This window comes from Phacochoerus africanus, chromosome 5, assembly GCF_016906955.1.
Source record: "Phacochoerus africanus isolate WHEZ1 chromosome 5, ROS_Pafr_v1, whole genome shotgun sequence".
NCBI lineage: Eukaryota > Metazoa > Chordata > Mammalia > Artiodactyla > Suidae > Phacochoerus > Phacochoerus africanus.
This window is the reverse complement of record NC_062548.1, coordinates 64,432,742-64,458,408: the sequence shown is the minus strand read 5'-3', so window position 1 is coordinate 64,458,408 and position 25,667 is coordinate 64,432,742. Positions and strand designations below refer to the sequence as shown.

General features: G+C 39.5%; 1 protein-coding gene across 1 annotated transcript in view; it reads left to right on the top strand.

The window, feature by feature from the left end:
• Positions 1-25,667, top strand: part of DNAH6 (dynein axonemal heavy chain 6) — a 258,349-nt gene that overhangs the window by 74,077 nt on the left and 158,605 nt on the right. Inside the window, exons 18-26 of the mRNA XM_047781653.1 lie at positions 1,825-1,968; positions 7,414-7,626; positions 8,332-8,424; positions 10,620-10,739; positions 13,407-13,587; positions 17,056-17,152; positions 20,623-20,842; positions 23,827-23,991; positions 24,079-24,192. Of these exons, the coding sequence (XP_047637609.1) occupies positions 1,825-1,968; positions 7,414-7,626; positions 8,332-8,424; positions 10,620-10,739; positions 13,407-13,587; positions 17,056-17,152; positions 20,623-20,842; positions 23,827-23,991; positions 24,079-24,192 (1,347 nt within the window). The remainder of the gene's footprint in view (positions 1-1,824; positions 1,969-7,413; positions 7,627-8,331; positions 8,425-10,619; positions 10,740-13,406; positions 13,588-17,055; positions 17,153-20,622; positions 20,843-23,826; positions 23,992-24,078; positions 24,193-25,667) is intronic.

The following is a 25,667-nucleotide window of genomic DNA, read 5'->3' as shown; positions in this document are numbered from 1 at the left end:
TAATATTCCATTGTGTGTATAGGTATCTATATCTATCTATATCTTTATATATTTCTTTCTTCCTATCTACCTATCTATCTATATATTTTCTTCATCTATTTATTCATTAGTGGACACTTAGATTGTTTCCATTACTTGGCTGTTATAAATAATGCTTCTATAAACATGGGTTTAGTATTTTTATTTTCTTAGGATAAATACCAAGAAGGGGAATGTCTGAATCATATGGTAGTCCTATTTTTAATGTTTTGAGGGGAATCGTCATATTGTTTTCCATAGTGGTTGCACCAATTTAGATTTCTACCAACAGTGCACAAATGTTCCTTTTTCTCCACATTTTTGCCAATGCTGGTTACCTCTTCTCTTTTTGATACTAGCTATTCTAACAGGTGTGAAGTAACATTTCATTGTAGCTTTAAATTTTCCAAAGATAAGTGATGTTGAGCATCTTTCCATGTACCTGTTGGACATCTGTTATGTCTTTGAAAAAATGTCCATTCAGGTCCTCTGCCCTCTTTTAAATCAGGTTGTTACTTTTTTTTGCTATTAATTTATATATACTCTGGATATTAGTCCCCTTAGTCATATATATCATTTACAAATATTTTCTCCATTTCAATAGGCTGCTGTTTCATTTTGTTGATGGTTTTCTTTCTTGGGCAGAAGCTTTTTAGTTAGATGTAGTCCCACTTATTATTTTTGTTGCCTTTGCTTTTGGTGTCAAATCCAAAATATCATTACTAAGACCCATTTCAGGGAGCTTACTGTCTATGTTTTCTTCTAGATTTCTTCAGGTCTCACATTCATATCTTTAATCTATTTTGAGTTATTTTTGTGTATGGGTCCAGTTTCATTCCTTTGTCTGTGGCTGTCCAGTTTTCCTGACACCATTTATTGAGGAGACTGTCCCTTTCCCAGTGTGTATTCTTGGCTCCTTTGTTGTAAATTAATTTACTATATATGTGTGGGCTTGTTTCTAGGTTTTCTATATGTAGATCCATTAGATCCATATAGATCCATTAATCTATATGTCTATTTTTGTGCCAGAATTATACTATTTTAATGACTGTAACTTTGGATTATAATCTGAAATCTGGGAGTTGATACCTCCATCTTTGTTATTCTTTCTCCAAATGACTTTGGCTGTAATAGACATTGGCTATTCAGGGTCTTTTGTGGTTCCATACAAACTTTAGGTTTGTTCTACTTCTGTGAAAAATGCTGTTGGAATTTTGATAGGGACTGCATTGAATCTGTAGATTATTTTAGGTGATATGAACATTTTAACAATATTAATTTTTACAATCCTTGACCACGGACTATTTTTTCCTTTTTACAAATTTTCTATTGTCTTCAGTCCATATGACCATCTGATATGTCAATATATGTGTACACTTACATATTTATATAACTGAGAAATATATTTATGGATACATACATATGTTGGGATGCATCTTTAAATCAGTTATATTAAACGGGTACAGAATCAAATAATTGGAGACTACTTGGTGAGAAATTTCTACAGCACAAGAGTAAAAATTACCTATGTGTAACCTTACAAAGGTTGGCCTTCAGAAATAAATTACAGGGATTGCAATACTACATTTGATAATGTGGGAGGAAAAGACATGAAAGTAATAAACAAGCAATGCCTGATATACTATTAGAAATCTCAGTAAGTAGAGCCATTTCCAAAAGTGTAGAATTGACTTGGATTAACAACATAGCTGCTGAAAAATCTGAGTAGATTAAAAAATTTTACCATTTCAAGTTTGCATTTTATCACATTATTTAACTTCTTTTTTCTTCTTCTAATTTTCATAGTCCAAATTTGACTGCCTGGATCCAGAATTTCTAAACAGTCAAGTTTCTAAATATGCCAAATTTGTGACTCAATTGGAAAAAGGTTTGCCACCCAACAGTGTAGTGCCCCAGCTAAAAACTAAGGTGGAAAAAATGAAAGAAAAGGTAAGTTTTGAGAAATTATTTCAAAATCTCCATGTCAGTCAGTTACCACTTTAATGCTTATGAGACCAAAGTCAGGAATTCTTCCCTGTTTAGATTAGTCAGCTTTGCAGAGAGAGAAGAAACAATAAATAAATTCAGTTTTTGCACAGGCACAGACTGCGTCCCCATATTCAGCTGGCCAAATGCAATTGAAGGAGCATTTAGAGTCAGAGTGTCTCAAGTGACGGTGGAAATAGTGCGGGAATGGGTTGTAGGTGTGCTGAGATGCTGATCTGCTCAGCCTGTAAACCAGGTGAGGCCAGGGCAGCCTTGTCCATTTATAGCACTAACCAAACAAATAGGCCATTTTCCAGATGTGCCACTATGTGAAGAAGGCTGGGAAGCCTGGCAGTAGGTGTGCAGGGCTAACTCTTAGAAACTGATCACTGCTAAACCAGTACTTGAAATGGGAAGAAAGGGGGAAATGGTTTTAGATGTTTGGGTTTTTTTCTTCCAAAGATGAGATAAAGGACTTAAGAAGACCTGAGTAGGAAAAGTAGGGAAAGCTTCAGGCACAATGCAAAGCAAATTTCCCCCCTTAAGAAGAGTGTTTTTGCAGCTTTTCCCATTGTAGCCTTCCAGTGTCCAGTCAAAACCCTTTTCCAAAGTTACGTATATCAGCTTCTTTCTTCTTTATCTCCTTTAGTGTGGTTATATCATGCTGCTATAAACAAGCTCATTTGTCACAGTCTGCATTCCATTTTGCATTCCTTTGAAATCCTGGTTAATTTTTTTTAACTTACATACAGTAAAAGTCACCCTTTGTGGTATACGGTTCTGTGGATTTTTACAGTTGAAGAGTGTGATGTATCCAACACCAGCCCCCCATTCCCTTTGTTGTCAGGCTCTTCTTCCGTACCAACCCAGGCAACCACTGATCGCTCTTCTGTCTCTATAGTTCTTCCTTTTACAGAATGTAATATAAATGGGATAATGCAATGTAAAACTTTTGGGTCTGACATTATTCACTTAGAAAAAAGCATTCAAAATACATCCAGGTATTTTTACCCAGAATATATATCTTCTCTTATAACTCCAAAAAAAAGACATATAACTCTTTAAAATGGGCAGAGGATTTGAAAAGACGTTTCTCCAAAGAAGATACATGAAAAGACGCTGAACACCATTTAGTCTACAGAAAAATGCAAATCAAAGCCACAGTGAGATACAACTTCATACCCTTTCGGGTGGCTATAATCAGAAAGAAAGATTACATAAGTTTTGGTAAAGATCCGGAGAAATTGAAACCCTCATATATTGCTGGTAGAATTATAAAGTGGTACAATCTCTTCGGAAAACAACTTAGCAGTTTCTTAAAATGTTAAACATAGGAGTTACCGTCGTGGCTCAGTGGTTAACAAATCCGACTAGGAACCATGAAGTTGCGGGTTCAATCCCTGGCCTTGCTCAGTGGGTTAACGATCCGGCGTTGCCATGAGCTGTGGTGTAGGTTGCAGATGTGGCTCCGATCCTGCATTGCTGTGGCTCTGGTGTAGGCCGGCTCCAATTAGACCCCTAGCCTGGGAACCTCCATATGCCACAGGTGCAGCCCTAGAAAAAAGACACACACACGAAAAAGTTAAACATAGAGTTACTGTATTACCAAATAATTCCACTCCTTGGGTATATACCTAAAAGAGTTGCATACACCTGTTGATGCAAAGACTGTATATATTCATATGTGTTCCTATATGTGTACGTTCAGAATAGTATTATTCATAACAGCCAAAAGGGGGAAAAAACAAATGTCTATCAACTAATGAATGAGTAAACAAAATGTGATATAGCTATACAATGTAATGTTATTCGGCAATAAAAAGGAATGTAATACTGATATATGTGACAGCATAGATGAACCTGGAAGACACTACACTAAATAAAAGAAGCCAGTCACCAAAAGACTACATAGCGTATGATGTCATTGATATGAAATGTGTAGGACAGAGAACTCCATAGAGAGAGAAAGTAGATTAGTGGTTACCAGACACTGGAAAAGGAGAAATGAATAGCAGTAGCTAATGAGTGTAGGGTTTGCCCTCAGGGGTAATGAAATAGTGGTGATAATGGCACAACTCTGTAAATTAGAATATTTTAAAGATTCCTCTAGGTTGGTTATGTGAGTCAATAGTTTGTTAATTTTTATTGCTGAGTAATGTTCCATTGTGTAGATCACCACACTTTGTTTCTCCATTCACCTGTTGAAAGATATTTGAGTTGTGTCCATTTTTCTAGTGATTACTGTTAAACTTCTATAAACATTCATGTGCAACTTTTTATGTAAACATGAGTTTTTAAACCACTTGGATAAATAATGAGGAGTGGGTTACTAGGTGGTAGGGTAAGTGAATATTTATAAGAGCCTGCCAAACAGTTTTTCAAAGGGCAATAACATTTTGCCTTGCCACAGGTAGTGTGTGAGAATTCTAGTTGTTCCTCCTCCTCACCAGCACTTGTTTTCATTAGGGAGTTTGGGGGTTTGGTTTGATTTGGTTGGAATTTTAACCATTCTCATAAATGTATAGTAGTATCTCATAATGGTGATAATTTACATTTTTCTAATGACTAGTGACTATTTAAGGTATTATTGATATGGATGCGTTAAACCTGCCATCATGCTGTTTTTTAAATTTATTTGTTCTTTGTTTCCTTTTTGCCTTTTTATCTTACCTTTCTTGATATAATTGTGTATATTTTATGATTGCATTTTATCTTCTCTATGGAGTTACTGTTCACACATCTTTTTAGGCAATTTTTAGTGGTTATCCTAAATTTAAAATATAGATTTTTCAATTCATCTAAATCAGTCTTTAAATGATATTATATTATTTCATGTATAAAGACTTTATAGTAGTATACTCCCAATTCTTCCCTCTCATCCATTCTATTAATGTTGTCATGTATTTTACTTTTACAGAGCATATGCACACTACACGTTGCTATTTTTGTTTTATATAGTTACCTGTTAGGAGAATAAAAATAGGAAATAAAATGAAATTTATTTTACATCTATTGTATTTCCAGTGTTCTTCATTTCTTTGTATGGATCTGAGATTCTGACTCATAGCATATTTATTCTGCCTAAAGAACTTCTTTTAATATTTCTTGTTGAGTAGGAATGATAACTATGAATTCCCCAAATTTTTGAAAGAAAGTTTTTATCCTTTATTTTGAATGATATTTTCACAGGTATATAATTCTGAGTTGGCAGATTTTATTTTTTCTTTCAGCAATGTAAAAGTATCCTTTCATTATCTTTTTACTTGCATAATTTCTGACAAGAAGTCTGCTGTAGTTGTTATCCTTGTTCTTCTGTAGATAATATGTATCTTTTGTCTGGCTGCCTTCAAATTTTTCTCTTTTTCTTGACTTTTGGCATTTCGTAATGTGATGTACCTGGGTGTATGTTGTCATTGTGATTTACAGTTTGTATTCATCCTGCTTAGTATTCTCAGAGTTTCTTGGGTCTCTTGTATCAGTCTTAATTTTGAAAAAAATTCAGCTAATATTTCTTCAAGGTATCTTCTGCTGTTTTTTTCCTTTCTCTTATCCTTCTGGTATTTCTGTTACATCTATGTTAGACTATTTGATATTGTCTCAAGCTTTTAGATGTTCTATTCTAGGTTTGGGGGGAGGATTTCACTGTTTTTTCTCTCTTTGTTTCAGTTTGGAGAATTTCTACTCACCTTCAAATTCCTTGGCTGGGTTAATCTCATCAAAGACATTATTTATAACTCTTACTGTCTTCTTCATTTCCAACACTTCCATTTGATTTTTTTTTTCTTTTGTATTTTTAGGGCCGCACCCACAGCATATGGAAATTCCCAGACTAGAGGTCAAATTGGGGCTGTAGCTCCCAGCTTATACCACAGCCACAGCAATGCAGGACCCAAGCCTCATCTGTGACCTACACCACAGCTCATAGCAATGCTGGATCCTTAACCCACTGGGCGAGGCCAGGGTTCAAACCCATGTCCTCATGGATCCTAGTTGGGTTTATTACCACTGAGCCACAACAGGAACTCCTCCATTTGGTTTTTAATTGTAGCTTCCATCATTTTATTGACATTTCTCATCTGATCTTACATGTGGTCTACCTTTTCCATGGAGCCATTAACTTATGAATCACAATTATTTTACATTCTATGTGTTTATTCTGACAAATGTCAGATCTGAGCCTGGTTCTGATTAATTTTATGTCTTTCAGATGTATATTTGCCTTGACCTTTTGTATACCTCTTACATTTTTGTTGAAATCTAGACATCTTATGTAGTACAGTAGATACTGGGGTAAATGATTTTTATGCCTGGAAATGAACATGCCTTTCCTTCTACTTGGCCTTCTGTGTGGCATGTTATACTAAATCTAGTCAGGAATTGGGCTAGAGTGAGAGTGTTGCTGTGGTTTCCCTCAGTATACCGGTTTTCAAATTCTCCTAATGATACCTTTTGTTTATAATTTGGGCTGGTTTGCCAAAGTCATTTTTTTAAACTGCTCTTTCCCCCTGACCTTAGGTCTTCCTTTTGTTTTGTGCCCAGAGAGAATCTGTATCTTTCAGCTTTCCACTCTATTCCACTGCTATTTTCATTCAGTAATTGCTAGTCTGGTGGGAGAAGGATACTCCCTCATGTTCTGATTAAGCCTCTATCCTAGCAAAGCACTATGTGTTCCTTGCTCTCAGAATTCTGCCCTTCAAAAATGTTCCTGCCCTTCCTCCAGCTGTAGTAATAAGCCTAGAATAAATTTCTGTTCCTCCTCTCTGGGTAAAGCTTTTTTTCCTATTCTGTTTCTCCAGTTTTATACAGATATCTACAGTGAGTTAGCACCAGTGCTGTAAGCTGATAATTTTTGTTGTTCCTTTACCTGACATTAAGTCTTTTGTTCCATAGGGAAGATAAGAGAGATGGGTTGGTTAGAGTTACAGCAGCAGCTGCTGTTTCCCACCTTCAGCCAGCACCATAAGGCAGAGACTTTCTTAGGATTCTTCCCAGGCTTCCCTATGAACCCCTCTATATTTGTAGCCCCCGGGGACTTCACACTCTTATGCTACCCTACATTCAGTCTCAGCAATTTATTTTTAAAATTTAACTGAATCTTCCTACCAGCCTAAATGGAAACCCAAGCCATCTGTCCTAGGTAAGCAAATTCTCAGGTCCTGTTTCTCAGTGTGGAGAAAACTGTGGGTTCCAGTGTCTCTCCAAATTTCGAGTCAGCTGGTTGTCCTGCAACTTCACTTTTCTGATGGGTTCAGTACAAGTCATTAATTTGCAGTTTGTTTAGATTTTTATTCATTGTAAGAGTGTAAGTGGTTTTCTTTCCAGCTCTCTACATGCCCAAATTGAAACCAGAAGCCTTGGGATGCTTTTAAGATAAAAAGCACTGTGCTCCTGAGAGTGTTTGTTTTGTAGCTTCCAGTTATCATGGATCTGAGGAACCCAACTCTGAAGCCTAGACATTGGGCAGCTATTGAGCAAACAGTTGATGCCACCCTAGTGGACCTCGACGTTCCATTAACCTTGGATAAGCTGTCTGAGTTGCATGTTTTTGACTTTGGCCAAGAAATCCAGGACATTTCTGGACAAGCTTCTGGAGAAGCTGCCTTAGAAACAATTCTTAAAAAGGTAAATCTGAAAAAAAAAAATGTGGATTCTTAAGATCAGGGATATAAAGGTTTTCATATTCCGCAGGAAGATCAACTTTTGTTTTATCTAAATGGCTTTTTCAACATTGTAGCTTTTACCCTCTTATTCTCAGTTGTCCTTCTGCTGTTTCCTTACTTTTATTGTCATTATTTTTGTTATCACCTCTATAAACAGCTTCTTCTGCTTAGCTTATAGCCCAACAGGAGCTTGAGGGCAACAGGGTTTGAAATTTGCATGCTTATTATATAGAGAACTACATACCAAAAAAGAGCTCTTATGCCAAAATGCATTATCTTTCAAACTACATACTAGAGAGGTCTATACGAAATGCTTCAAAAAGACATTGAGAAGACTTCCCTACTTAGGATATTTGACCTCTTTACTCTAAAAATACACACACACCCGCCAGTCATCTGTGTCAAAAGAATTTTTTTTCCTTTTAATTAAAGCATAAAGTGGGAGGGAACACGCATTAAAGTATCACGAGTTATTCGTATGTATTAGTGCTAGTCAATAAGACTAAGCAAATCAGTGTCATCTAACCAAGAAAAGGCTTTTAAGAATTTTAAAGACAGGAAGAGATTAGGAAAATTACGGAGTTTTCACTTATTTCATTCCCCATGCATTTATCAAGTACCTAAACCAAATGAATTTAGATATCTTAAGACTTGAACTGTTTCTAAGGTGGAGGATTCTTGGAAAACAACTGAATTTGTCGTTCTTCCTCACCGTGACTCCAAAGATGTATTTATCCTGGGTGGCACTGATGACATACAGGTGGGTAACTGGGTTACTAAAACTTATGGTAAAGGTTCTTGCCAGACATAGTCCTAAATATTCTGTGAGAGATTATGATGTAGGACTGAAACGTGAAAGTTATTAAATGGGGAAAAATCTAATTGGGAAAGCAAAATATGAGTATGATTAATTGATATGAATGCTGGTACAGGAAATATTTAGTGAAGCAATAAAAATGGCATATAAATGTGAAAGTTATAATCTTACCGTTAATGACTCACTGTTGAGGAATTTAGGAAAACAAAGAGATCAGTTATGACTGAAGTGGTCAGAGATTCCTTTCGAGACCAGCCAAGATATGCTGGACCTTAAAAAGTAAGAGGATTTGATAGACAAAGATGAGAATGGAAGGCATTTCAAACCATTTAAATGAGGCAAAGAAGCTTGAATGTTTCAGGTCTGTAGCACCCTAAGAAGCTAAAGCCCCTTGAATTTTTTGAGACCAGGAGTGGATAGATGGTCATGCTCTGTTAACAACAAAAGAAGATAATTTAACCCATGTTTTTGGAACATTCTTAATGACTTAAAATCCAAAGGTACGTTTGTTTAGCAAAAGATCTGGGGATTTTGGCTCAATTTAAAAAGCACCGTTTGCCTATCAGGGTGTACTCAAACCGGAACTTGAAATGAAATGACTTTACCAGGTAAAGGTTGGAACAGGAAGACCAGACATCACTCTAGGCAGTGGAGGGTAGAGCATACCCAAGATGAAAATCAGTCAGTATGAGGCAAAGTGATGTAAGGTGATGGGGCTTCTGCTCTCAAGAAGTTTACGATTTAAATAGAACATCTAAAATCCTTTAGGTATTCTGTTGTGGCTCAGCGGGTTAAGGATCCAGCAGATGTCAGTGCAGTGGCTTGGGTCACTGCTGTGGAGTAAGTTTGATCCCTGCCCTGGGAACTTCAACATGTTGTAGGCATGGCCAAATAAATAAATAAATAAATAAAATCCTTTAGATTAGCAGTTTCATTTTAAAAAATTTTTTATTAAAGTGTAGTTGATTTACAATGGCCCTTCAATTTCTACTGTACAGCAAAACGATCCACCCCACCCCCATATATATATACACACACACACATATAAACATATACATATATATACACGTTCTTTTTTTTTTTTTCATACTGTCTTTCATCATGTTCTAACCCAAGAGACTGGACACAGTTCCCTGTGCTGTACAGTAGGACCCCATTACTTATTTGTTCTAAATGTAATAGTTTGCATCTACCAACCCCAAACTCCCCATCCATCACCCTCTCTCCCACCTCCCTCTGGCAAACACAAGTCTGCTCTCCATGTCCACGATCTGTTTCTGTTTTGTGGATAGGATCATTTGTGCCATATTTTAGATTCCACATATAAGTGATATCATATGGTATTTGTCTTTCTCTTTGTGACTCACTTCACTTAGTATGAGAATCTCGAGCTGCAGTTATGTTGCTGCAAATGGCATTATTCTGTCCTTTTTATGCCTGAGTAGTATTCCATTGTGTGTATATACCACATCTTCTAATCCATTCATCTATCAGTGGACGTTTGGGTTGTTTCCATGTCTTGGCTATTGTGAATAGTGAGCAGACACATTTTTTAAATGTACTCATCCCCTGAGGGATGCTGTGGTGTGAAGAGGTGGAGTGGGAGAGGGAGATAGAGGAAAATGTCTCTAATCATTCAGAGCTTGACATGAATGAGTTCAGTTTCCTTCTTTCTCAAGATGATTGAGGGAAAGTGACGTTTCATTGGATGGAGATGATACCTAATTTTTCAAGTTTTGAGTAGTGAGATATAAAGACCAAATGGTATAAAGAAGGTACCAGATACCTTGTAGGGGGAGAGAGGAGAGGAGGGTTGAGCTAAACATATGCCCTTAATAATTACAGAAATAGCCAGGGTTGAACAATCGAAAGTTGCTTGGTTCATTTGAGAGAACATCAGAGTGGGTTTTAAGCCTTCATGAAGAGGAGGAGGCGGGGAAGTGAATGGGTTGGAAACAGTAGGTGGGACCAAGCCATTCACTCAAAAAGTTGGCTTTTAAATGGACTGTTGGGATTCAATATCTGTAATTATCAGAGTTCCTGTTGTGTCTCAGTGGTAACGAACCTAACTAATATCCATGAGGATGCAGGTTCACTGCATGGCCTGTTGCATGTGTTTTCTTCACCTTTCCTTAAAGGTCCTACTTGACGACAGCACCATCAACATTGCTACCATAGCCTCATCACGTTACGTTGGTCCACTGAAAACTCGAGTGGATGACTGGCAGAAACAACTCGCTTTGTTTAATCAAACACTGGTGAGTAAGGATAATTTCATTTCACAGACTCAGAATTGGAGAGTCATAGGACCTTAGAACTTATGTGCTCGGTCACCTCAATATTATATAGTTTAGACATAATATTTAGTTATTGACATTGTATTATGCTCAGAAGGTAAGGAAACTGCAAATAGATTGAGATTATTCCATCTCCCTTGGGTTAGTTATTATTTCTTTTTCTTTCTTTTCTGTGTTTTTTTTTTTTTTGTCTTTTTGCCATTTCTTGGGCTGCTCCCACAGCATATGGAGGTTCCCAGGCTAGGGGTCAAATCGGAGCTGTAGCCACCGGCCTATGCCACAGCCACAGCAACATGGGATCAGAGCTGCGTCTGCAAACTACACCACAGCTCATGCCAATGCCGGATCCTTAACCCACTGAGCAAGGCCAGGGATCAAACCTGCAACCTCATGGTTCCTAGTCGGATTCGTTAACCACTGAGCCACAATGGGAACTCCATGTTAGTTATTATTTGTATAAAACAAAATACCACAAACTTAGTGGTATAAAACAATATACATGTGGAATTCCCTGGCTCAGCGGGTTAAGGATCGGTGTTGTCACTGCTGTGGCTTGGGTTGCTGTTCTGGCACATTTTTGATCCTGGGGAAATTCTACATGCCATGAGCACAACCAATAAATATGAGAGAATAAATATACACATTTATTATCCCATAGTTTCTGTGAGTCAGGAGTTCAGGCATGGCTTAACTCAGTCTCCTTCCCACTTAGGGTCTCACAAGGGGTCAATCAATATGTGGAACAGGGAGTTCCCATCGTGGCTCAGTGGTTAACGAACCCAAGTAGTATCCGTGAGGGTACGGGTTCGATCCCTGGCCTCACTCAGTGGGTTAAGGATCTGAAGTTGCCGTGAGCTGTGGTGTAGGTCACCGATGTGGCTCAGATCTCACATTGCTGTGGCTGTGGTGTAGGCTGGCACTTACAGCTCGCATGCGACCTCTAGCCTGGGAACCTCCATAGGCCACGAGTGCGGCCCTAAAAAGGCAAAAGACAAAAGACAAAAAAAAAAAGATGTGGGACAGGACTGGGTTCTCCTCAGAGGTTCAACTAAGGGAGAATGTTGACAGAAATCATTTTCTGGCAATTCCGGGACCAGGGCTTCATCTTCTCACTTGGTGTCAGCTGGAGGCATCCTCAGCTCCTCTATGTTGCCCAGTGTTCTTCCTTGTGGACTTCTTCAATTAGATCACGCCATCGATCTAGCAGGAAGAGAAAGTCCCCTGGTGAGATGAAGGTGACAGCTTCATGCACGATACACGCAGTTGTGTCCTTCTTCCTACCTTTGCCCAGCTCTCCATGTAGAAGCCAGTCCCAGGTGCCCCCATGCTCAAGGGGAGTGGATCACACAAAGGAATGAAGACCAGATGTTGGGGGCCACCTTAAGAGTCTTGCCACAGCAAGCTTAATTTACTGGGCAAATACTTACTGTTTCTGGAAGTCTCCTTAGTGCCCTTCCTGTCACGCACACCTCCTCTTGCTTTGTTCTACCTCATATTATCCCACAATAAAACTAAGAACCCACTTACTTGGTTCTCACTTTATTCCCATCAATCTCTTTTCTTAAACTTCCACTTGATTTAATTATGTTGAGGTTTCTGAGTTCTCATGGTATCTGTGAAATAATAAAGGTTCTGCGTAAGAAAAAACAGTTTGTTCTCTTGGAGATCTTTTTTTCAGGAATCCATCCTCTTCAGTGAACACCTTATAATCTGACCCCTGTCCAGCCTTCTGTACTGATGGCTGAGCCCTATGAAGGAAGGGACGGCAGATCAAAGAAAAGGACATGTTTTCATAGCGAATCCTTAAAGGAAGAAGCACTGCTGGAGAGTAGAGATGGACCCTATGGAGAATTAACTGTATAGACAGTATGAGAGACCTGAAACAAACCAGGGAATGGTTGTGACATTAAGTCTTAGGCATGGCCCCAAATCTAGAATGAAAAGTGAGAAGCCCCTGCCTGGATCTCTGCCTGCATCTCTGCCTGCACACACAGGGTAGGAGGCCCAGAGGGAGGGGGAGGTCTGCAGCCTTTAGATCACCCCATGTTTCTGGTTTCTTTGATTAACAGTGATTATTTCTAAGAAGAGAGGTAATGCATGATTTTCTTCGTCTTCCCTGTCTTCAGTATTTGCCACATGTTCTATCACCAGCAGGTTTTACTTTTTTCGATTGATAAAAATTCATCATAATTCTTCTTTAAAAAAAGAAGACAGAAAAATATAGACATAATTGAGACTAAAAAAAAAAACCCTTTCTTGATCACCTTTTTTATATTTGGAAATAGTCATGAAACTTACCACTTCCCAACCCTTCATATTTCTTTAAGCATCTTGCCTCCCCCTAGAATGTCTCCTCTGGACATTTTCATCCTCTTTCGCTGGGTCCATCCTGGTCACCACATGGTGGTAGAATCAGTATAACTAACTCTACTCTATAAAATGGGTTGAAATTAGGCTGAGGTGATTCTTGGACCCTTTAAACACGTTTCATTTAAAAGGACCTGTGAGAAGCTGCCAGAAGGAAAACGATACAGTGAATCCCCATGTAATTATTTTTAATGTAACTGTGTGTTTTCCACTTGGGGTAAAAAAAAAAAAATCGGGTAATGTCCCTATTTTTCTTCCTAGGAAGAGTGGCTGAACTGCCAGAGAAACTGGCTCTACCTAGAAAGTATATTTAATGCTCCAGATATTCAGAGGCAGTTGCCTGCAGAGGCCAAGATGTTCCTTCAGGTGGATAAGTCCTGGAAGGAGATCATGAGGAAGGTGAACCGACTGCCGAACGCTCTCCGAGCAGCGACCCAACCAGGTACAAAAAGCACAAAGAGATGATCATACTAAGTGCAGTTAGACAGTGGAAGACAAACATCAAACATCAAACCTCATTTACATGTGACTCTTTTAAAAAGATGCAAATGAACTTATTTGCAGAACAGAAACAGACTCACAGACTTTGAAAACAAACCTGTGGTTACCAAAGGGGGTGGTGGGGAAGGATGGACTGGGGGTTCAGGACTGGCATGTGCACACTGTGATATATGGAAAAATGAATAAATACATGCAATATCTCATTCAAAAATAAAATATAAACTAGGAGAAAGTAGTTGTTTACATGATGCATAATGGAAAAAGGCACAAGCAAAAACTGTTATAATCGTCTAAAACGTTCATCACCTCTAGGAGTCTAATCGTATGTGCTTCATTCAACCCTTGATTCTAGTGAGCATCAGTGACCAGGAATAGTTGTGGTACATTTGGCACTTGCTAGGCAGTGTGAACTGGAACACTGTGGTTATTATCATTATCATTATTATCTTTTTAATCCTCATTTCTCAGCTCAGTTTATAGTTTTCCACAGAAGAATCTGCTGCTTTTGTTGTTTTTGGAATTGGAGAGGGGTGCTGCCCCAGGGTATCAGTGATGCTTTCATCTCACAGCTTGGGCTACAAGACATACTTTTACATTCAGTTGCCCCATTCTACTAAAGCAGTCATAGACTTACAACCATAAAAATTTCCACCGCTTATTTTTAATTCATTAAAACCACTTATAGTTATTACCGCTAATGGTAGTTCCAATCTCAAGGTTGAAATGCGTTTTAATAAGTTCTGTTTCTAGGGATGCAGAATCAAAGTCTTTCAGGGTGTACATACATGGTGATAGAACTTCACGCTTTGTATCAAAGCCTCAGCAGGATCGACTGCTGTTCTGCCAATGGCCGTGCATGGCTTGTCCTGGTGATTCCTCTAGAGAGCTTCCTGGTCCAACAGAGGCAGCCTGCTGGGCTGTGCTTCTTTCCCAGAGACTCTTACGTAAAACAAAAACAGAAAGGAAAAGCTATACAGTATGAGATGAAAATGTTAATGCCTCGGGGCTTCAAGAAGCTGCCCACATCCTTGGTTCTTGGTCCCCTGCCAGCCACAACTGCATCCCTCCAGCCTACTGTCATGGCATCTCCTTGTCTCCCTCTTATAAATAAAGACCCCTATGAATATTCTGGGCCCACTGCATTTTCCACGGTTATCTCCCCAGCTTGTAATCCTCAATCACACCTGCCAGATGGCTTTTTCCATAAAAGCTAGCATATTCTCAGGTTCTGGGGACTGGGACATGGACATACCTGAGAGACCTTTTTCCTGCTGACTGCATCCACTGACTGTGCACATTCAAAGCCTTTGCTGCAAAAATATGAGTGTGTTTTATTACAGAGTGCTGCCCCAGTCCCTGCTAGACTTTTGTTGCATAGCTTTTGAAATAAAAATAAATTCCAAAACACATTTGGTTCTAGGGATTTCAGATAAAGAAGTGTGAACCTGTATGTATCATTTTAAGTGAGATAAAGTTGTGAAGAAAAGTAATCAGTGTAAAGGGACTAGAGACTGCCGTGTGTATGTGTGTGTGTGTATGTGTGTGTGAGAAAGAGAGAGAGAAGGATTTTTGAATCAAGTGCCTTTTGAGTAGAAATCTGTATGAATGAGGGAATGGACTGTGCATGTGGATCTAAGGGATGCCTGCTAAAGGCAGAGAGAACAAAGGCCGAGACTGTGTAGTGAGAATATACTTGACAAGCGTCACGGTCTGCAAGGAGCCGGAGTGGAGTGGCGCACAGCGCATGGCAGAGAGCTTAGGAGTGAGGCTGGAGAGGGGAGCATGCTTGGGTCGGGGGTTGGGGATTGGATTGGGTCATTGATCACACAGAGCCTTGGAGGCCGTGAAAAAGAATGGATTTGATTCTTGGGCAGGTGAGGAAGCCAGGCGCTGTGACAGGCACCAAAATGGCAATGTCACATGAGACGTGAGGTTCCCTTGAGACTCTAAAATTTAGTGATAAAGAGGTAGGATTCTGTTGCCACAATTTCAGCATCTAAAGATGCAGAGGAAACAAGACATAAGTAAGAAAGTGACAGAGAATGTGGAGTGTTTTAGTGAATGCCTTTGTTTAGAGGGTCAAAGCGAAGGCAGTCCTTTGACTCTGGTTGGTGGCACCTTCAGCCTCTAAAAGTGAAGGAGGCCAGAAAAAAAGGTTTCAAATTAAATGCTTGTTGAGGAGTTTCCACTGTGGCGCAATGGGATTGGTGGCCTCTCTGCAGCATCAGGACGCAGGTTCAGTTCCTGGCCCTGGTGCAGTGAGTTAAAGGATCTGGCATAGCCACAGCTGTGACATAGGTTGCAACTGTTGCTCGGATCTGATCCCTGGCCCGGAAACTCCATATGCCAAGGGGAAGCCAATAAAAGAAAAAAAAAATTAAAAAAACAAAACAAAAACACAAGTAATAAATGTTCAAGATAGAAAATAATTTAAAAGTAAGTAAATAAATACTTATTCAACTGTGTCAAATAACAAAATTAATAAAGATGATTGTTAACATTCTTTTTTTTTTTTTAGTTTATACCCAATAGATTGGAAAATATTTTTTTTAAAGTTTACAGTCTTAAACATTGACAGTGATTTAGAGCAATGGACATTTTCAGACACTTCTTGTAGGCATGCAGAATAGTACAAACACTTAAGAAAATATCTTGGCATTTTCCAGTAAATTTGAAGTGAGCACACACCTGTAACACATCAACTCCTCTCCTAGGCATGTGCGCGCACACACACACACACACACACACACACACATATATTTAGAGAAGTACCAGAAAACATGGATGATGTTCATAACAACAGTATTTATCTTAATAAAAATAGAAATAATAAATAAATAATTTCAAGTCAAGAAATACACAGTTTAATATAAGTTTACCACTTATGTTTCAGATGAGGAGTCTAACTACGATGAAAAATAAGTGAATGACAAATAGAGCTACAACTATTCCTAAAACCACCCCTTCCCAGAATGAGTCAAACAGCCCAATTTGACAGAGTGGCAAGAGTTGGGAAAAGTAGAAAGACAATTATACTTACTACTGCTATGAGATTTTGTTCGGAGATCCACACACACAAAATCCAATAATATGAAATCTAGAATGGTAACACAGACACCTATCTGTGTATATACTGCCCATCATAATAAAGAGAAATCACTAATACAACTGAAGCCCCATTATACTTCCCAGCTAGTGTTCCCAAACTTCAGAACTGGCAAAGACTCTATTTGTCATTCACTTGATTGTTAACATTCTTAACCAACCTCCCCATATTTTATTAGTCTATTCTTTTACCAAATAAAACCAAAGATTTTAAAGAGGTTAATATCATTTTATTTCCATTCAGTATATATATTCTCTATTTATTGTAACACAATTTTACCAATACTTTTTTTTCAATGACCAGGACTTCTGGAGACTTTTCAAAATAATAATGCATTACTTGACCAAATTCAGAAGTGTCTAGAGGCATATTTAGAATCAAAAAGAGTTATCTTTCCAAGGTAAGTTTATAAAGCTACCTCTGATATTAGTAGTTAAGAATATCCATTAATTTTTAAGCCTATACTTAAAAACAAACTATAGTCTGAAAACATCAGGGAACCAGAGAGAGAAAGATGAAAGATATTTGAAAGATGAAAGCTAATATCTTCACTGGGGAATATAAGTCTCAGTGATAAAGATACAAAATTTGATGAAAGTTTAAGTGGCTAAGTATGCAAGGTGCTAGAATGATTTTTTTTTTCTTTAGGGCTGCACCTGTGACATATGGAGGTTCCCAGGCCAGGGGTTGAATTAGAGCTGCAGCTGCCACCCTATGCCACAGCCACAGCAACGTGGGATCAGAACCATAGGTCACAGCAATGCCAGATCCTGAACCCACTGAGGGAGGCCAGGGATCGGACTGACATCCTCATGGATGCCAGTTGGGTTCGTTACTGCCTGAGCCACAACGGGAACTCCTACAAGGATTCTTGATCACAGCATTGTTCCACTGCTGGGTGTGTATGTGTGTCTCTGCATGTGTGAGTGTGTCCACAGGTGTGTGTGTGTAAAAAGCTAGAGATCCATGTTGCCTGAGCTGGCCTCTTTAGGTTAATTGATGGCTTGAGTGTGTCACTGTAGAAATTGTCTGAGGTCATTTCAGAAATTCCAAGTGAAAGTTTTGCTCATCCCCTCATTCTAAAAAACACACCAAATGTTTTGCTGAGAGTGGTAAAGATACAAAGAAAAGGTCAGATCCCTGGTCTAATGGAGCTCCTGGTTAACAGGTGGAGAGTCATGTACATACACCATTACGTCATAATTCTGTATGACCCCAACTTCAGTCACTAGGGCGCATTGTACCGTAACACAGAGAGCATCACCGAATGGTTCCTCTTTCATGGATTTTTCCTGTGAGTGGTTAAGGAAATGACTCTGCAGGTCTGTTCCTAGGAAGAACACTTGAGTCAGCCAAGGTCAGGTGCTTATGTGGGTTATTTGACTGAGAGGTGGTGTTGTGGGTACCAGGACAGGGGTTGAGTATGCATAAGATATCCAAGATCTGGAAGATTTGATTGAGTTTAATAGAACTGGTTGGGCTTGAAAGAATGTACGCCAATCTTACTAAAATGGCATTCATGCAACATGGGAAACAATAGAAGCAGCTGAGGTTTGGAACGTGCCTATTGTTTATTAAATCAGTGGTTCCAATTTGGGTCTCCCCAGGCCAGAGAAAATCTGTACACTGCTTTGTTGTTGTTTGTTTAACATCTATGTGAATTATATGACCAGTTTTTCAATTTCTGTTGCATTTCATTTAAAGCAGGTCTACTGGCAACAAGTTCTCTTAGTTTTCTTTCATTGCAGAATGTCTTTAAATCACTTTCATTTCTAAAGTACATTTTCTATACATTTAACTTGGCAGTATTTTTCTTCCAGTACTTTAAAAATGTTGTCCCCCTATCTTCTGGCTTTCATTAATTTAGTTTATTTTTTGCTTTTAGTTCATTTTGTTTGCCATTCACTGAGGTCCTTAGATCTGTAAATTTACCTTTTTCCACCATATTCGGGAAATTTTTAGCCATTCTTTAAATATTTTTCTGTACCTCTCTTCTCCTCCTGAGTCATATAACATGAATACTAAATCTTTTGATATTGTCTCATAGGTCTTTATGACTCTGCTCATTTTTGTCCCTGTTCTTTTTTCTTTCTGTTTTTTAGATTGAAATATTTCTGTTGATCTGTCTTCGGGTTCATTGACTCTGTCCTCTGACATATCCATTCTACTATTGGGCTCTCCAGTGAATTTCTAATTTCCATTATTGTATTTTTCTGTACAACTAAATTTCCATTTTTAGAAATAGTTTGTTTTTCTTTGCTGAGCATTGCTGTTTTTGCATTTGTTTCAAAAGCACTTGCTTTCTCTTTTGGTATCATGATTGCAAACACTGATTTAAAAAGTTTTTCTGATAATTCCAACATCTGGGTCATCTGGGTTGGTGTCTTTTTTCTTATTTCTTGAGAGCTAGTTAGGTTTTCCTGGTTCTTTGCATGTTGAATTTTGCTCATTAAAGAAACCTGGACACAGATTTACCTTTGATAATATTGAACACCAAAAAGTATCAGCTTTTATTTTTCCTTTTGTTTAGAATTCCATCCACTAGGTCTGCAGTGTTTAATATCAGGAGGCTCTCGCTGCATTGATGTCACGCTCCAAACCTTAATGAAGACCTGCTATGAGCCATGGGGCAAGTTAGGTCCTGGGGACAAGAGATGAACACAACACTTTTGCTGCTTTCACAGGGCTCAAGGTCCAATCTTGACATTTACCTGTTTCATTATCAAATAAGCAGGAGGACAAATTAATTATTACTGTACCTAGCATTTCAAAGAAGGAGGACTGATGGAGTACCACCCCAAATATCTTTATTTCTAATGAGAGCCTCTGTGTTCTCTGCTGGGGCTAGTTTCTTCCTGCTCCCTGGAAAAAAATCTTGAGCAGGTCTCAAGTATTTTCTGGTCATTCTCAAATAATAATGCAAAAGAAATAATCTCTTTAGCCCAGTAAATAATCTGTAATTATCAAAACTCTAAACTTTTTTCAGAGTTAAAACCTCCCCCTTCTCCAGCCCAAGCCTGTTGCAGGGCTGAAGGCTTTAGTGATGATGAGGATGAGTAGTGGTCAACCCTCCCGACTTCCTATTAGGTTTCTGAGGTCTCCAGCTTTGGGAAGGAAAGCAGGGAGAGGCAAGGTGAGAGGAGAAGGCTGACATGGCTGGTACCCATCTGGCCCCTTCTCTCCACAGGGGAGCCTCCCAGGAGCTCATAGGATCCCTCCAGTCTTGAGGGATTCAAATAGGCATCTTCCTCTATGAACTGAAATACCTTCTCCGGCCAGACCTCATCCTTGTCTTTCATCCCCGGGCATCCAGGTGTGCCCCTTCTCCAGTTTTTTTTCATAGGGTATCTTTATGCCTCCACATGGCTCTGTTGGGCAGGATCTAAGAAAATCTCATGCATAATCTCACCAGCATGGCCCACAGCTGTGTATTTGTAAAAACAGATGAGGTTTCCACAACTACCCATGCACCTATTCAATAAATTATGTATTGAATACCAGGCATGCATGAGGTACAAGGCTATATTCTTGGAAAAACAAATAATGTACCTTCACTCTAGGAGTTCAAAAGCTGAGAAGTAGACATGAAACAAAATCAGTATTATAGCAAGTGTTACCATTTTTGCGATTTTTCTGAAAAATATCTACCTTTTAGGTAAAAGGCATTAATTCTAGAGGTTTGAGATGCATCTGCACTAATCTTCATAACAATCATAGTTAAAAACACGTGGCCTCCCCAGAAGCCCAGAGCAGTAGGTTGGAGGTCCAGGAAATCGGGGTATGGGGAAGAGATGGGGCTAAGGGATTTATCTCTCATATCTATATAAGGCTTTGCTCCAAGTTACATTTTACATATTTTCTTTAATCCAGATTTTACTTCTTGTCAAATGATGAACTTCTGGAGATTTTGGCCCAGACACGAAACCCCCAAGCTGTGCAGCCGCACTTAAGGAAATGCTTTGACTCCATTTCAAAGCTCGAATTTGCTCTCATGCCTCCAACTGAGAGCAAAATTCCTGTTATAGATGCAGAGCCAGAAAAGGTTTACACAAATGATATTTTAGCGATGCTTTCACCTGAGGGAGAAAGGGTAAGGTGTTTTTATTTATAATTCTTTTTCTTTTTTTTTGTCTTTTGTCTTTTTTGTTGTTGTTGTTGCTATTTCTTGGGCCGCTCCCGCGGCATATGGAGATTCCCAGGCTAGGGGTCGAATCGGAGCTGTAGCCACCGGCCTACGCCAGAGGCACAGCAACGCGGGATCCGAGCCACGTCTGCAACCTACACCACAGCTCTCGGCAACGCCGGATCGTTAACCCACTGAGCAAGGGCAGGGACCGAACCCACAACCTCATGGTTCCTAGTCGGATTCGTTAACCACTGCGCCACGACGGGAACTCCTATTTATAATTCTTTATGGGTAAACTTTGTTACTCTCATGGGGTTGAGGGTAGAGGATTATTCATTGACACTCTAAACATACAGTCAGGTGCTGCTGTGATCTGTTACTCTGCTGGCTCAGCAATATCAAGGAGAACCAAGAAAAAATTCTTGCCCTCCAAGAGTTCAGAGTCTAGTAGAAACTTAGCCAAACAATTGAAACACCTACAGTAAATGCAATAACAGAGGCATGTGCTTTGTTCTTGGGAATGGAATGGAAAAAAACGAACCAGGTCGTAATTCTCCAAAAGGGGCATGCAAGTGGACTGGTTAAGAGCTGGTTCTATGCCCAGCCACCTGGATTTCACTCCCAATCATTAACCTCATCAGTAAAATGAGGATTAGTAATAGTGCCCAATTAATGAACTGCTAGGGATTTTTCAAATGTTTCTCTATGTCAGTTACTTAGAACAGTACCCAGTGGAGGCTATGAAGTATAAGTTGTCCTTGTTTGGCTGCAGTGTCTGCAGGGCACTACACAGTGCCTGGTGTATGGTGAATACCATGCAAGTGACTGTGTTAGCAGATCATGGGGACCCAAGTGACCTCACAGGGGATAATGACACACACCTACAGGCAGCCAAGAAAGATAAGGAGGAGACATGGGAGGAAGAGCATTCCATATAGAGGAATTGTGCAGGGAAATGCCAGAACTTTCAGTCCAGGTATAACACAATGGTGTAAGTGGCAGGGGCCCATAAACACTTCACTTGTCATATACATGTACCCCAATGTTCATAGCAGCACTGTTTATAGTAGCCAAGACATGGAAACAACCAAAGTGTCCTTTAGCAGATGAATAGATAAAGAAGATGTGGTACATATATGCAATGGAATATTACTCAGCCATTAAAAAGAATGATATAGGAATTTCTGTCATGGCTCAGCAGAAATGAATCTGACTGGCATCCATGAGGATGCAGATTTGATCTCTGGTCTTTGACAGTGGGTTAAAGATCCAGTATTGCAGTAAGCTGTGGTGTAGGTTGCAGACACAGCTTGGATCTGGCATTGCTGTGGCTGTGGCATAGACCAGCAGCTAGAGCTCCAATTTGATCCCTAGCCTGGGACCCTCCATATGCCACAGTACAGCCCTGAAAAAATAAAAATAAGTAAATAAATAAATAAATAAAAAGAATGGAATAATGCCATTTGCAACAACATAGATGGACCTGGAGGGTATTATGCATATTGAAGTAAGTCAAATAGAGAAATACTCTGTGCTAGCACTTATACATGGAATCTAAAGAACAATACAAGTTAATATAACAAAATAGAAACAGATTCACAGATGTAGAGAGCAAACTAGTAGTTACCAGTGGGGAGCAGGGAGTAGGAAAAGACAAAATAGGGATAGGGGATTAAAAGGTACAAACTACTCTGAATAAAATAAATAAGCTGCAAAGATATATATACAGCATAAGGAATCTAGCTAATATTTTATAACTATCAATGGAGTTTAATCTCTAATAATATTGAATCACTATGCTGTACACCTGAAAGAAATATAGTATTATAAATCAAAAAATTTTTACTTGTCTTAAATTGATCCTCTTGCAATAGAATTTTGCTCATCTCTAGTGCTGAAGAAGAGAAAGAGGAAGACCTAGGCTAGGGTCCAGGGAAACAGGACATTTGAAGGGAAGAGAAAAGAATAGTTGAGAAGTTCCCGTCGTGGCGCAGTGGTTAACGAATCCGACTAGGAACCATAAGGTTGCGGGTTCGATCCCTGCCCTTGCTCAGTGGGTTAACGATCCGGCGTTGCCGTGAGCTGTGGTGTAGGTTGCAGACGTGGCTCGGATCCCGCGTTGCTGTGCCTCTGGCATAGGCCGGTGGCTACGGCTCCGATTCGACCCCTAGCCTGGGAACCTCCATATGCCGCAGGAGCGGCCCAAGAAATAGTAAAAAGACAAAAAAAAAAAAAAAAAAAAAAAAAGAATAGTTGTAGAAGCCCAGACAAGCAGGATAGTCAGGTCATTGAAAGTCCAAGAAATAAAGAGGAGAAGAGCTGAAAAGTGTCAGTTGGACTGGACAATTGGGAGAATATTGGTCACCTTAATGACCTGTATAGGTTTAGAGATGTGTTTGAAGTAAAAAATTCAGATGGCAGCAAGTAGGAAAAGAAAGTGGAGGGATTCATGTAGTGCACATACACTCCACCTTCCAGGAGTTGGTACCAAAGGGAAGCAGTGAAATAGAGCACTGAGCACAGGTGGGTTGAGAGAGCTGTAGTGGGGGATGCCAATAGAAAGTTCTAGGGAGTTCCTGTCATGGCTCAGCGGTAATGCACCTGACTAGCATCCAGGAGGATGTGGGTTCGATCCCTGGCCTCGCTCAGTGGGTTAAGGATCCAATGTTGCCATGAGCAGTGGTGTGGGTCGCAGACGCGGCTCAGATCTGGCGTTGCTGTGGCCTGTGGTATAGGCTCGCAGCTGTAGCTTCAATTTGACCCCCAGCCTAGGAACTTCCATATGTCACAGGTGTGGCCCTAAAAAGACAAAAAAAGAAAAAGAAAAAAAGAAAGTTCTAGTATTTGTGGTCAAGCTCATGTTTCCCCCACCCAAGGTTCTGTTAGGGAAGTAGAGAGGATGTGCAGCCTCCAGGAACCACGTTACCCCTGCTCCAATTACCTTCCAGGTTAGCCTGGGGAAAGGCCTCAAGGCCCGTGGCAACGTGGAGGAATGGCTGGGCAAAGTGGAGGAAGCCATGTTCACATCTCTACGGCGCCTGTGCAAAGCTGCCATTGCTGACTATCTAGGGAAACTGAGGACAGAATGGGTGATTGCTGGCCACCCTTCTCAGGTAGCTTGCCCTCCTTAAATTTCCCCTCCTTGCAAATCCTGTTTTGCTGAGATGCGTCACACACTGAAGGAAGGTGTCTCCACGCAGGTGATCCTGACCGTTTCTCAAATCATGTGGTGCCGAGATATGACTGATTGTTTGGAAAAAGAAGACGGCAACCGTTTAGAGGCCCTGGAAGCTTTTGAAAATGTCAACTTTGAGGTGAGGTTATGGCACAGTGACAATGAAACATTTTGCTGTCTGTGCAAGATGGTCTCAGTGGCTTCTACTGGCATGGTTATTGCAAATCTGCCACTTCAGACATCGTAATCCTCTGACATGACATGCAGAGCGGTGGGGTTCTCACTAAAACTATTTATGTTCAAGTTTTCTCAGCAATACTACCTTGATTTTGTGTATATTTATATGAATGTTGTTAAAAACAGAAGGAAAAAACAATTCAAGAGGAAAATGTCAGGATTATAATGGTTTGCAACATTTAAGGAGGAATTGCATCCTATATCCAGGCTGTCTGTCACAGAAGCTTATTCAATCCAGGAAAAGCACCAGATCTGTGTCATTTCTACTCTTAGGTTCAACATATGCTTTTCTACTATTTTATAGAAGCATCAGGCAACCTAGCAACAAAACAATACATAATTGAATGAATTAAATACCATCCTACAAGAATTTTTTGAGCTCTCATTGGGAAATGCCACTATAGCTGTGTAAAATCTTTTAACACCAAATTCAATTCTACTTCCAAGCCATGTTGCATTTTTAAAGAATCACCCTTAAAACAGAAAAAGGAGGAAATAATTTTCTTGAAATAAGAGAAAATTCTTTCATGAAGGTCCTCAATAGCACTTCCTCTCAAAGAGCTGCAACGACAGAAAGACTGGCTAAGGAAAGTCTCATCCATGCCTGAGTAGAGGTGGCCCTGATCAGGGTCAGCCAGAATGAGGATTCAGCACAGTGAGTCAGGGCCTTCAGAGGCACTGCTCTTCTTTGAAAAAGATGTGTTTACATGAAAATCAGGAGCTCAACCTATTGAAAAATGTTTTCAGGTGTTCCCACTGTAGCACAGCGGAAACGAATCCGACTAGTATCCACGAGGATGCAGGTTTGATCCTTGGCCTTGCTCAGTGGGTTGGGGATCTGGCATTGCCATGAGCTGTGGTGTAGGTCACAGACATAGTTCGGATCCCGCGTTGCTGTGGCTATGATGTAGGCCAGCAGCTGCAGCTCTGATTTGATCCCTAGCCTGGAACTTCCATATGCCACAGCTGCGGCCCTAAAAGGCCAAAAAAAAAAAAAAAAAAGAAAGAAAGAAAAGAAAAGAAAAATGCTTTCAGTTAATCAGTCATTGGCTTGGTTAAAATGCTCAGGATTTCTGATTATCAAAAAAATATATATATTTGAAAATGAGGAGCACTACTTTAATCACCTTTAATTTTTAGGGAGAACAATCTTCTCTAGAAACATTATCACATGGTGGTTAAGAGCCTGGGCTTTCCTCAAGGCAAATGTCTACTCAAGTCTTATTTTTGCCACTTTATAACTGTGACTGCCATCAATTTACTTACCGTCTTGACCCTCAGTTTCCTCTAACATAAAATAGGGATAAAGATAATACTCCACAGAAGTCTTACAGAAATTTAAAAAGTTAAACTGTTGTCCTGTTTGGTCACAGAATT